The 13,320-nt window shown below is 30.6% G+C and overlaps 1 protein-coding gene across 1 annotated transcript in view; it reads left to right on the plus strand.

Moving 5' to 3' along the window:
* The first annotated feature begins 7,058 nt into the window (after positions 1 to 7,058).
* The window catches only part of LOC106470463 (serine-rich adhesin for platelets-like), a 25,464-nt gene continuing 19,202 nt past the window's right edge, over positions 7,059 to 13,320 (plus strand). Inside the window, exons 1-2 of the mRNA XM_022399070.1 lie at positions 7,059 to 7,154; positions 7,483 to 7,588. Coding sequence (XP_022254778.1) covers positions 7,059 to 7,154; positions 7,483 to 7,588 — 202 coding nt within the window. The remainder of the gene's footprint in view (positions 7,155 to 7,482; positions 7,589 to 13,320) is intronic.

Here is a 13,320-nt window from a genome sequence, read left to right on the forward strand (position 1 = left end):
TTTCAAAATGTTTGTTTTCAGTAAAACTTTATTTTATCTGTTATTTTCTCTACGCTATCTCTATACAGGATTGGTCAATTTGATCAACCTCATTACCAGTAAAAAAATACAAAATAAAACGAAATTATCTATTTTTTTCAATTCTAGAATGACTTTAAATGTAGCGTGAAACTACATTCATTTATACTAAATATTTTTAATTATAACAGTATACATCTATTTATAATTAAATTTTACTGTCCTTTGAACCATGAGTAACTACTATTCACGCCATTATAAGTTTTAAATCACTAGGGGAACATGGAACTCACCTTACACTATCGAATTACGTTACCCATGAGCTGCTCGCGTTTGTGCCTTGTGAAACATTTTTATTATATTATTATTTATTTTACCTAATCTAATCTTAACTAACATAAAGAGATCCATATTTTTACATTTTATTTACTTTTATAATAAATAATAAACATGAAAAACAAGGAATAAAGTACTTACCCAAATCTTCTTTTTTTTTGCTGTTGATTGTCTATGACACTTAACCCTACTTTTTTTTATACTTATAGTAGTAATGCACTAAATAATTTTTAAAAATTAAATTATGCACCAAAGAACATAGAATAATATCATGCAAAAAGTAGACAATTTCCTCTAACTTTCATAACTTTTCTGGCTTTCTAACTATGCAACAAGAGCCATTACAAAGTCATCCTAGGAAGTTGTTATCTCTCCTGGGGGGAATGAAGCTTGTACTAAAAGAGAAATTGACAATTCTTCATTCAGGAAACAAGGTTATGCAATACATCATTTGATAGATGAAAAACATGGTTTTCTATTGGTTACAAATAATTTAGAATTAAACATAACAGAGAACTATTAACAAATCCTGAAAGAGAGGATGTGACAGGTGGTTATGGCAGGAGGGGTCTGATTTTCTATTTGATAGCTCTGTAACCAAACAAAATTGTGGTTTGTCTAAGCAATGGCGATTTTATAGTGAGTAATTTACATTAGTGGATGAAATAGAGAAAAGAAGATGCTTAGAGAAAATGTGTCACACTAGAGGAAATTCGGGATTTTCTGAAGTGTTGCCTTATAAAATCAAGAACTTAAAACTTGTATATTATTAAAATATGGATTATTAGCTATGATTTTTTACTATACTAAGTGGTATAACATAAAAAAAAAAGTAGTTTAATAAAATTTTGAATGTAAGACACTAAAACTTCGTCAGGTGCAGTAAAGGATACCCATGTCAATAGGGTTAACAGTAATATTATTCTGTTCTTCTACCACACATATTTTTGTGGGGAAATAATAACAAAGAAAACTACTACTTAACAGTGAGTTCAGGTTGTAAGCATATATTATTTCCATATTTCATAAACAAAATTTTTTCTTATGTAATGACTTTCTGACTTTATGTGGTTGTAAAAGCTCTGTGCATGTTCTATGGATATGAATCCAGCAAATGCATTGTTTACATATCTGTACCAGTATAGTGGTTGGTGTAAAGCTGAACTGATGGCTTCAGATTCAATTTGTGTCACAAAAGTGTTTGCTAGGATTGATGACACCGGATTGCCCAAAGTTAAACCATTTATTTGTATGTAGTTTCGGTTGTTGAACATAAAGTTAGTTTTAGAGGTAGTAAATTCTTAAAGAGTTGCTTGTTGGTTGCTGGGGGTGTGTATGAGTGAGTTTGGGTCTTTGAGATATTCATGAACAAGTCTTTATTAAAAATACTTACTTAAAAAAATCTGACTTTTTGTGTACAAAAGACTTGTATGTTTACTGAAATCTTGCCAAATTTTGTGAAGATATACAAAACATATTTAAAGTTATAGTATGGAAAATGATGGTTATTTTGTGGCTACGAGGTTGGCCACATTGAACAACCCCGTATGGAATAAGTTGAAAATTTGTACAATGTCTGTTATTCTCTATTGGTCATTACAGTAATTGAAAAACACAGTTTTATTTTTGTTTAATATATCAGAAATTTTTTTCTTCTTACTCCATTTTTCCAAACTTACTTTTCTTATTCTAGTCATTGTACAATGTAAATAAAAATTCGATGACGAGGAACCCACTTTGAGACTGATAATGGTTGGAGATGGCTTGAATGGGTATGATGGGAATCTGATGATGACAAAACCTTGTCGAAACGTTGTATATTTGCTGTTATGTTAAACTTATATTAAAGTTTTTCTTCTCCATTCAAGCCGTCTCCAACCATTATCAATGTAAATAAAAGTTAAATATGAAAAGTAACATCCAAAGAGGCAGTTAAAGATGATTTACAAAATTAGGCATATTACAAAAAAGTAAATGAAAAGATCCAAGTATTAATGGATTTCTGGCTTTCTAACTTAAATGTAACAATCAGCATGATTTCAAACAAAGTGAATAATACAGAAGTTGAGTGTGTTATATTAAAACATCTTATTGGTACAGTCCATGTTGACATGTCTGGTCATGTTGTATCTGATGACTTTCATATTAACAATAGCCCTGCAGCATAATTTCCATTGTAAGGCTGCCATATCCAAAGCACATGCTGTTTTTGGGTAAGACTTCTATAATTCACCTAGTCAATTTCCATGCTCTTGTTTCAACAGTTCAATTCTAGATCTGATGACTTGCATGATCTCGTATAAAATAGTCTGAATACCCATTTCATTTTCCGGTTGCTTGAGTTATGTGATGGTTGAATAGGTGGTATGCCTGGAAGTATCTTGGTGAACCCAAACTGTGTTGGCATAGTTTCGTCTTTGATAATGTACATTTAAAAATAAGCTATGGGATGAGTGTGGTTCTGTCATTTACAATGTTAAAAGGTATCTTTGGGAATCATACAAGACTTTTTCTTTATAAATATTAGAAATAGGAAAAAATATTATGTGACTAAGTTACATCTCTTTAATATTCCTCTATAATTATAATCAACAAAAATAATTCTTACATTGCAGAAAAACAATCCTTAATGCTTGAATATTAGAAATGTATAAATTTTGTGAATATCTACTACTTTTCAAACATGGGTTTATACTTTTGAGCAAAAAAGTTTTTTTTAATAGAAAACGCAATGAAGTATGCTTACTGAGCATTAATGTTAGATGTTTTTGTGATGTATGAAAAAAAATAAACGATTTAGCTCTAATTAGTCTTTTCTATATTATAATAGTAATGTTTGCAATATTCTTGCTTCTGTAAACTGTGTCGTTGGTTAAACACACTAATTGATTTGTCCAAAAGAAAAACCCTCCATGGTTGGGATATTATTTGTTTTGGGTCTCTTTCTGGGTGATCCTGTTACCCCAAACTAATCCATATTTATTTTTTTTCCAGTGTCATTAAGTACAAGGAATATTACTGTCTTGGAAATTCTAAATTCCATATCTGAACACATCTTTGATCGGAGTGTATGAATACTTTGTGTTGGAAAGGGTTTTTCCATACTCTTCTCAGTTTTTGGTGGTATTACACTACCTAGGAAATGCCAAATAATGTGATAAAGTAGTTCTGATGAATATCGAACCACTGCAACTATATATGAGCTGTGGTAGTCACGTTTCATGATGATATGCATTTTAAAAACAATTTTAATATAATGAATTTAACCCTTTGAACTTTAACCTCAGAAGGTTAATGATACTGTAATTTTACTGAAACAAAAAATAAGAATGAAGTTGTTCTCGGCAAGCTATGGGCTACTAAGCATGATAGTTGGGAAGAAACGCACCCCTAACTTAACTATATACTTAACATATACAGCATTTGTATGTAAAGTGTGGGAATGAACATGGTTGAAATCTGCTTACATTGAAGCATCCTTCTTCATTCTTGTCATTATGTACTATTATAGCAGAAATTTCAATTAACATAATGTTTTGAGACAACAATGGAGCTATTGGTCCATCTCAGCTGTCCCATCCTCTAAACTAAACTAAAACTATTAATAAATTAATTAATAAAAAATCTTAAAACTAGTCTTTATCATTAATATACTTATCAAGCTTTCTCTTAAACTCTCTTAAATTTACTGCCTCCACAAAATCCGAAGGCAACCCATTTCAGTGGCCAACCACCCTGTTAGAAAAATAAAACTGTCTTAGCTGAAGATGACTTCTGCTCTGCCAAAATTTATATTTGTGTTCCCAAGTCCTGCTATTCTCACTGTTAAGTATGAAAAAAGGTATGCATCAACACTATCAATTCCCTTTACAATCTTAAACACCTCAATCAGATTGCCCCTAACTCTTCATTTATCAAGAGAAGACAGTTTGAGAGATCTTAACTTCTCCTCATATGGCAACTCCTTCATCCCAGGCACCATTCTATTAACCTTCTTCAGAACCACTTCCTACAATTCAATGTCTTTCCTAAGATAAGGAGCCCAAGATACAATACTCTAAATGTGGTCTAACCAGTGATCTATGCTTGTATTCAATATTTCTATACATACAACCTAAAATCCTATTTGCTGTACCACTGGTAACAGCACACTGCTTTGATGGCTTAACAGACTGATCAACTATTACAACAAGATCCCTTTCTTTCATGACACTGTTAATGTTATTCCCATCCATATTATACGTATAATTCAAATTATGATAACCCACATGCATTATCTTGCATTTATTATAATTAAAACCCATTTGCCATTTATTTGCTGAACTTGCTAAATTATCTAAATCCTTTTGTAAATCAGCAGCATCATCTTCACAGCTGGAAACACCCAAGACCTTAATATCATCTGCAAATTTAAGTAATTTATTGACCATTCTTTCATTTATATCATTGATATAAATCAAAAAGAGCAAAGGTTCTAAGCCTGAGCTCTGAGGTACCTCACTTACAACATTAATCCAGTTTGACTGAACTATATTTATAACAACCTTTTGCTTTCTTCCATCCAACCATGCATCTATCCAATTAGCTACAAGTCTTTTATGTGGCACCTTCTCATATGCTTACTCAAAATCCAGATACACCAAATTTACACTTTTACCCTCATCTACAGTAATCTTTTCAAAGATTGTCAAAAGATTTGTAAGGTAAGAATTTCCCTTAGTGGAACCATGTACTATCCAATAAAATGCTAAACTTTGTTAAATGGCTTGCAAAGCATCTTTTATGAGAAGTTTGAAAATTTTTCCCACAACTGATATAACACTAATAGGCCTATAATTACTGAGACAATTTTTATCTCCTCCCTTGAAAAGAAGAGTGACATTAGCTAACTTCCAATCCTCTTGTACCTGGCTACTGTTCCAGGACTTTCAAAAAATAGTAACAAGTGGCTTACAAATATAATCATTAACATTCTTCGAAACCATTGGGGAAATATTATCTGGCTCAGAAGCCTTACCATTCTTTAAACTTCCCAATTTTTTCTTAACCAACTCAGAATTAATGCAGACATCTTGTTTGATCTCATTTACATTTATCAACTGTTCAAGATGTGGAATACTGAAACCTTCGTTAGTAAAAACTGAAGAAAAAGCAAAATTTAATAACCCTGCCATCTCATAATCATCAGATACTAGCCTTCCTATATCATCCCTCAAGGGTCCTACCCCCATCCAAGTATTTTGTTTTACCCATAATGTATTTAAAGAAATATTTACTGTTAATTTTTACATTTTTGGTCAACCTTTTTCATACATCCTGTTTGATGTCCTAATTTCCTGTTTCACCAACTTTCTTGATCATCTATAATCTTCTATGTCTCCTGTCATACCAGTCAGTTTAAATTTCTTAAATTTTATCTCTTAAACTCTTTTTGAGCCAACCTGGTTTTTTTTACTTGCAGCTACCCTTTTCTTTCTATAAGGAATATGTTTACCTTGAATATATAGTATATATATATGAAGGTATTTAATTATTGTTTATCCAATTGTTACTATGTTTTGTTTCAAGGTAATATAAAAGGTAATTAATCAGCGTTTGTCCAGTTGTTACAATGTATTGTCTCAAGGTATGATATAGGTTCTATAAGTGCTTGCATGAAATAGTACTACCATTAAACAATAGTGGAAAGTATGAAATAATAATAATACATTAACATTACATTCTTTTAAATATCCTCATGAAAATGAAATCACGCAAATGTTTTTTTTTTGTATTCCAAAGTAAAGGTTAATGTGTAGTTTGGTGTGCTAATTGTAATTTATGTTAATGTGTAGCTCGGTGTGCTAATTGTAATTTATGTTAATGTGTAGCTTGGTGTGCTAATTGTAATTTATGTTAATGTGTAGCTCGGTGTGCTAATTGTAATTTATGTTAATGTGTAGCTTGGTATGCTAATTGTAATTTATGTTAATGTGTAGTTTGGTGTGCTAATTGTAATTTATGTTAATGTGTAGCTCGGTGTGCTAATTGTAATTTATGTTAATGTGTAGCTTGGTATGCTAATTGTAATTTATGTTAATGTGTAGCTCGGTGTGCTAATTGTAATTTATGTTAATGTGTAGCTTGGTATGCTAATTGTAATTTATGTTAATGTGTAGCTCGGTGTGCTAATTGTAATTTATGCAGTTGTCAAAATTACACTTCGTGATTCATCAATATTAAATGATAGAAGTATTATAGTTGACTTAATTTGTGTTTTTAAGTGCTGAATGTTTACAGATACTTTAGAATTATATTGCATGTAGTTAGCCCTGTTATCAACCAGTACATTTATTTCTTATAGAAATGAGAAAAGCTCACATGGTAAGAAGAAACATAAACTAAGTAATGTTTAAACTGTGTGTAAAATTACATTCTTAAACTGCATTGAAAAGATTTATTTATTAATAACTTTGTTCACAATTATTTTTTAAAACTTTTTTGATACCTTGATGATTTACTGTTGCTAGTTCTAACAGTTTTCGAAACCCTGCTTGAATTATTTCTTCTGATTGCATTTTGTTAAACTAATGGTTTAAACTTATCATAAGACATTAATATTAGACCTACTAGGTTTTTTAACACTACATTTTTTATTCAGTTGTCTATGGTTTTTATAATAGTATTTCAACTATGATGTGTCCACTATATATGTATAGCCAACGATGTGTTTTGCTCGTAGCTCATCAAACCAGATGGGGAACGTGAAATTCATTAGTGGTCAGAGTGCTATTAATGTTGTTTGTCAGAATGTTGCAGCTGTAAATATTAAGTCAGAAGTTTATTAAGAAGTTGTAATTCAATCCATTTAGAAATGAAAACTGTAGAAATCTTGAGCTATGTCTGTTTGAATAAGAAGTGTCTACTGGCATAGCATAGTAAAAACAGTTCTATGCTTTATGCTATTTCTAGAATCAAAACTATGTAAGGATTAAGTGGAGATGTAACATCAGAGAGAACCTTTGGAAACCTTATTTCTTCCAGTGTTTCTTATTGATGTTATATTTTTCTTGCACCAGTTTGTGATATATTAAACATTTTAGAGTTGCTACCCATGTTTTGATTTAAGCATTTATAATTCTTTTTCAGGCTATTTTACAAGCAGCACCTGTATCTCCAGCTTCAAGTACCACAGACACGTCCAGCAATGGGTCAAGTGGAAGTGACTTACCTCCTTCCAACAGAATGGCAGACCGTAAGCTGCCCACACTTTCATTCAGTAAACAATTAAAACTTTCTTTGAATCGATTGTAACTTAAGAGAGTTATCCCAGCATGCTAATGGGATAATTAAAATATTCAATTAATTTACCTCATAATGAAACATGTTTGTTGCAGGATTTGTTTTTACTGTTTTCCACTGACATACTGTATCAGTTTTTATAATATTTAGAATAATAAATTGGAAATTAATTGATTTTGAATGGCCTAAACCATTTAATGATGGAGTGCTAGTAACTAAAACAACAACAAGAAATCTTTTAGTAAGGCAGTTTAAGACAGTGAAATATATTATCCAAATATTCTATTTTTCCATATTATAGTAACGGTGATGGTTATTAAGTTATCAGGTTTACTTACATAAGTGGAGATGTAAAATAATACTATACCTGTTAGGTTTACGAGTCCCTTTGCTTCACCACACAGTAAACTAAATTAATTTAGGTGTGTGTATCATGGTAGAACAGTGCACCTAATTCATTATTCAATGTTATACAGTGGACCAACTGTTTAATGATTATATATATATGTATATGTTACAGGTTTCTTTTCTTTTCCACCAAATGTAAAATTGTAAATAGAATCTGTGACATAACGCCTAATACAGTCCTTGATCGGCTGTATACCCTCTGCTGTAGACTACTGTTTTGCCTATTCGAGGCTCATCAACACAGCTTGTCATCAAATGAAGGAAAACCTCTTATAATGGTGAAGTGTATACAATATCTATGGGTTTTTTTACCCTTTTAAATCACCATACAGTAACCTAAATTGATTTAGGCCTCCACATCACAGATTGTCTTTTCAATTTTGCCTTTGGTGAAAAATATTTGTAACATATATATGTATATACAAGGCTATAATACTGTTTTTATTTTGGAAAATGGGAAAGCCAACTAAAATAAGTACTGTACACTCCAAGGTCACATTAACAGCAGTTCAGACAAGATGAGGTAGATGGTGTTAAATCAACCAACTAAATTTCCCATCTTTGAAATATTTACGTTTTATTCTTATAATAAAACAGGCCTACACACATATACAATTAAAATTGAATAAATTAATTATTGTTTAGTGTGTTTGTAGCAGATGAGTTCTGTTTAAATATCATGTACGTGAGCAGCTGGAAAAGTAAAATGCTGTTAAAGAACTTGGGTACATATACAAACTGCTAGGACTGGAAGAAAGCTGTTTAGCCACATGCAAAATGAATTTTTGTGCAAGTCTTAAAGTTTGGTAATGAAGAACTAATACATTAAATATTTGTACTTACATTTTACAACTAAAGTATTCCAGTGGGTTTTTGAGGAAAACTGTATTGAAATTTTCCTATATTGCTTTAAAATTATCACAATAATATTTTTCATAATGTTTTGGTTGTTGTTAACTGATAACCAGTATGTTTATCATACATTATGATGGCCCCTGAGGAATGTGTTTTGTGAATTTTATAACTTCCATGTTCATTCTGAGATATCAAAATCTATGCAACTTAAAAACAGCAAAACTTGGAAACTCTTAAAGGTAAATTTATTTTGGCTAACAGAATTTTATTATGTGACAATATTATTATAAAGACATGTTTGTTTAAAACTGATTGTTCTAGAATAATCAGATAATCTTGATTAATCCTCTCCAGTAATTATTGATGTCATGTACAGATTAATCAGTGTTTTTCTGGTACATGTCCACCAACAGTTCATGTTGTTTTAAACATTTCACGAATGGAGAGGAGAGCCACCTAATGGCATGATTTATGTATTCTAACTTTTTTGTTGCCATAAAGCAGTTTATACTAAAAGTTTATTTGATTGTAAACCAATTGGCCACAACATTTATTTATACTTAAGAGTGCGTTATTTGAAACATAAATCACCATGGAACATTATAAGAAATACACTTCTTGAGTTTTCTTACAACCTTGAATCAAGAAACATGTCATAGTAAACTTTGATGAGAAAAAATGCTGGTATTTATTATTAGATAAATTGTTAAATTTGAAGAAAAGATATAGTTAAATCAAGAAGCTTAACTAATACTTTTACTTCATAAATTGTGATTTTATTTTAAAACATTGAAATCTTGTGGATTATTTTTCAAACGTGGTTATCAAGAGAATCTTTATTTTTTTATTTTCCTGGTTTTAATTTTTTTATCAAATTTCAAATTGAGACTTAAGTTGTGAATAAGCTGTAGGAACATTAAAATGCTTGCCAATAACAATTGTTTGATAGATTAACTTAACTTTCAAACAGACTTCTACAAGTATTTCAGATTAAAAAGAATGGCTTTATGGAGAATTGTGGGGGTAGAATTAAATTGTCACGTTTTTGTGAAGCCCAAAAATATATGATATAAAAATGGTTGGATGTGCAATGAAAATTTTTCAAATGTCTTAGATTTTTTGTACAGAAAATTAACTATACGATCATCATGGTTGGTACCAAAGTAAGAGATAAGAAAAAATCAGTTTCAAAATGTTTTTCAAAAATTTGTTGATTTGTTGTTACAAAAAAAAAAGGTCATTTGTTGAAGTTTAGAAATGTTTTGGCAAAATGTCTGACTTATGAGAGAAGCAGGATTAGAATTAGAAGTACAATCATAAAGTTACATTATTAAAAGTATAATTATGTAAGAAATTCCATATTCACTTAAGTAAACTATGATTTTATTCATTAGGACAGTTATTTTTGGTTTTAAACTTTCCAATACTATGTATCCAGAATTCATTAGGTATTTTTAATTTCACTGATTGGAAATAAAGCTGAAATATATACTTTTCATCATTAATTTTAAAGAATCCCTTGAGGATAAATGACTGTTAATGGTGTTATTAAAATTAGACCATCATGTCTGTGGATCAGCGAAAGATCTCCCTGGGTGGACAGAGGGCATATAGTCCATTGTATGGCTTTGCTCTAAAACAACAACAACAGCTTAAGACCAAATATTTTTCACTAGTTACAATGTGATTTTTAGCTTGTATATATATTTGTTACTTTCTTCTGAAAATGTACCCATGTAATAACTAAATTAATTCAATGGTACGCACACTCCACCACAATAACTAGTAGGATTTTCTAATTTAAAACCTAGCTATTGTAAATAGTCCAGGTTTATAAGTAGGAAGATCGTATTACAGAAAAGATCTTTATAAAATTACAGATTAGTATGGAAGAATGCCACTGTTTCTGTTAGATACATATTGTATATTAACAGGAATAAATATGTAGCAGTCTTAGTGTAACCCTCATCTGACAACATTATATCAGTTTGTATCAGGAAGGCAAAAAGGAAAAGTGGCCCAAACATTTTTTTTTAATCTAATCCATGGTTACCAGTTTTTATTTATATATTTCTTGGTTTCTTTATTGATTCCATGCCATTTGTTTACTTGATTCTTGTGTTTTATATATCTAGCTTTACACAAAGGTTTTACATATCTAGCTTTACACAAATGTTTTATATATCTAGCTTTACACACAGGTTTTACATATCTAGCTTTACACAAATGTTTTACATATCTAGCTTTACACAAAGGTTTACATATCTAGCTTTACACACAGGTTTTACATATCTAGCTTTACACAAAGGTTTTACATATCTAGCTTTACACACAGGTTTTACATATCTAGCTTTACACCCAGGTTTTACATATCTAGCTTTACACACAGGTTATTACACATCTAGCTTTCCATGCAGGTTTTTACACATCTAGCTTTACACGCAGGTTTTTACACATCTAGCTTTACACGCAGGTTTTATACATCTAGAATTACACACAGGTTTTACACATCTAGCTTTACACACAGGTTTTATACATCTAGAATTACACACAGGTTTTACACGTCTAGAATTACACACAGGTTTTAAGATTTTGTTCATTTGAAGAATGGGAAGATGTGATTTCTATTTCCAGTTGAATAAATTTTATTTTTTAAACATGTTGATACAGCACCACACACTTCTGAAACTTTTTGTGATTGGAACTTGTCATTCAGGTTAGAATTTAAGTTAGGATATGTAGGGTCAAATAGCATTAAAGAAAACCAGAAAAAATGTGAAAGCTTAGAAATTAAAAGATGTTTCAAATCATTTAACATTTTACACTGCAATTAGGAAAATGTCATATAACCCTATGACTAGTGCTGCACTTCTTAAATTCCTTTCTGCACATGTATTCAAAATGTAATGATACATTAATTAGCATTATCAGATACATTATAACTCAGAGTTTTATATCATACAAGATAACAGTCCTTTATTTCGAAAGAAACCTCAGAAACAAACAACAGTTTCTGTTGTCTTGTGATGTTGGGCAGTTGAAATATCTTAATAAATCTTCAGTTTCTGTTGTCTTGTGATGGTGGGCAGTTGAAATATCTTAATAAATCTTCGGTTTCTGTTGTCATGTGGTGGTGTGCAGTTGAAATATCTTAATAAATCTTCAGTTTCTGTTGTCATGTGGTGGTGTGCAGTTGAAATATCTTAATAAATCTTCAGTTTCTGTTGTCATGTGATGGTGTGCAGTTGAAACGTCTTAATAAATCTTCAGTTTCTGTTGTCATGTGGTGGTGTGCAGTTGAAATATCTTAATAAATCTTCAGTTTCTGTTGTCTTGTGATGGTGGGCAGTTGAACTATCTTAATAAATCTTCAGTTTCTGTTGTCTTGTGATGGTGGGCAGTTGAAATATCTTAATAAATCTTCAGTTTCTGTTGTCATGTGATGGTGTGCAGTTGAAATATCTTAATAAATCTTCAGTTTCTGCTGTCATGTGGTGGTGTGCAGTTGAAATATGTTAGAGTTGGTTGCTTATGTTTCTTTTCAGCTTACTCTCATTATCTCTATGACAGTCTAGACAAGCTTATATATGTGAAAGGTTAAATATTAAACATAAGTTTCATTTTTCAATGGCTAACATTCCAAGAAGGAACTTACTTCTTTCTCCCCAATGTTAGATATCACGCTCACATTCCAAAGTAATCTGTTGCTAAGCAGCAGTCTTTTCTAGTCTTGAATGGCATGCTTATAAACAATAGAAAGAGAAAATTTCCCAGTCTAATCTCTCAATCTTACCAGCAAACGCAAGTGATAAATTATGTTTCAAATGGACAGCAAACTGCTGCTAAGTTCATTTTTGAGATCTGTGTTCCTAGTTCTTGGGTATTTTACATATTAGTTTGATAGTCAGTTAAATTGCATTTAGGTTTTATATTTATATTTTAGTTAATTATGTATTATTTTAAAATTCATATTTGAAAGGTGTACTGATTTTTTAAATGTTTTTCTAATCATTGCCTTGCTCGTCAAGGATTATAAAAAATAGGCGAGTGCAAACCATTTTGTCTGAGGCTAAAGCACCTCTGTCGATTGTAATGTTAAATGGCCTACTGGCATCAGTTGACATTTTGACGTAAATAATAAAAGCTAAAGAATTGGAAAGTAAAATTAAACATTAAAAATAAACTCTAAGTGAAAATGTGAAATTATGTATACAACCCAAAGAAGATATTTTAACAATGAAGAGCTAAAAGGTATGTACATATCTTTAAACATTTCATTGCACATTGATAATAATAGCTAGAGTTAGTGATATAGTTAGTAGAATAAATGGAAAATAAAATATATAAACATTTACCTTAAAAAACTGTTGATAATTGTTACGTCTCCGTTCGTTAGTTAATTTCCGTAAATTCGTTCCGATG

This window comes from Limulus polyphemus, unplaced genomic scaffold (genome assembly GCF_000517525.1).
Source record: "Limulus polyphemus unplaced genomic scaffold, Limulus_polyphemus-2.1.2 Scaffold4020, whole genome shotgun sequence".
Taxonomy (NCBI): domain Eukaryota; kingdom Metazoa; phylum Arthropoda; class Merostomata; order Xiphosura; family Limulidae; genus Limulus; species Limulus polyphemus.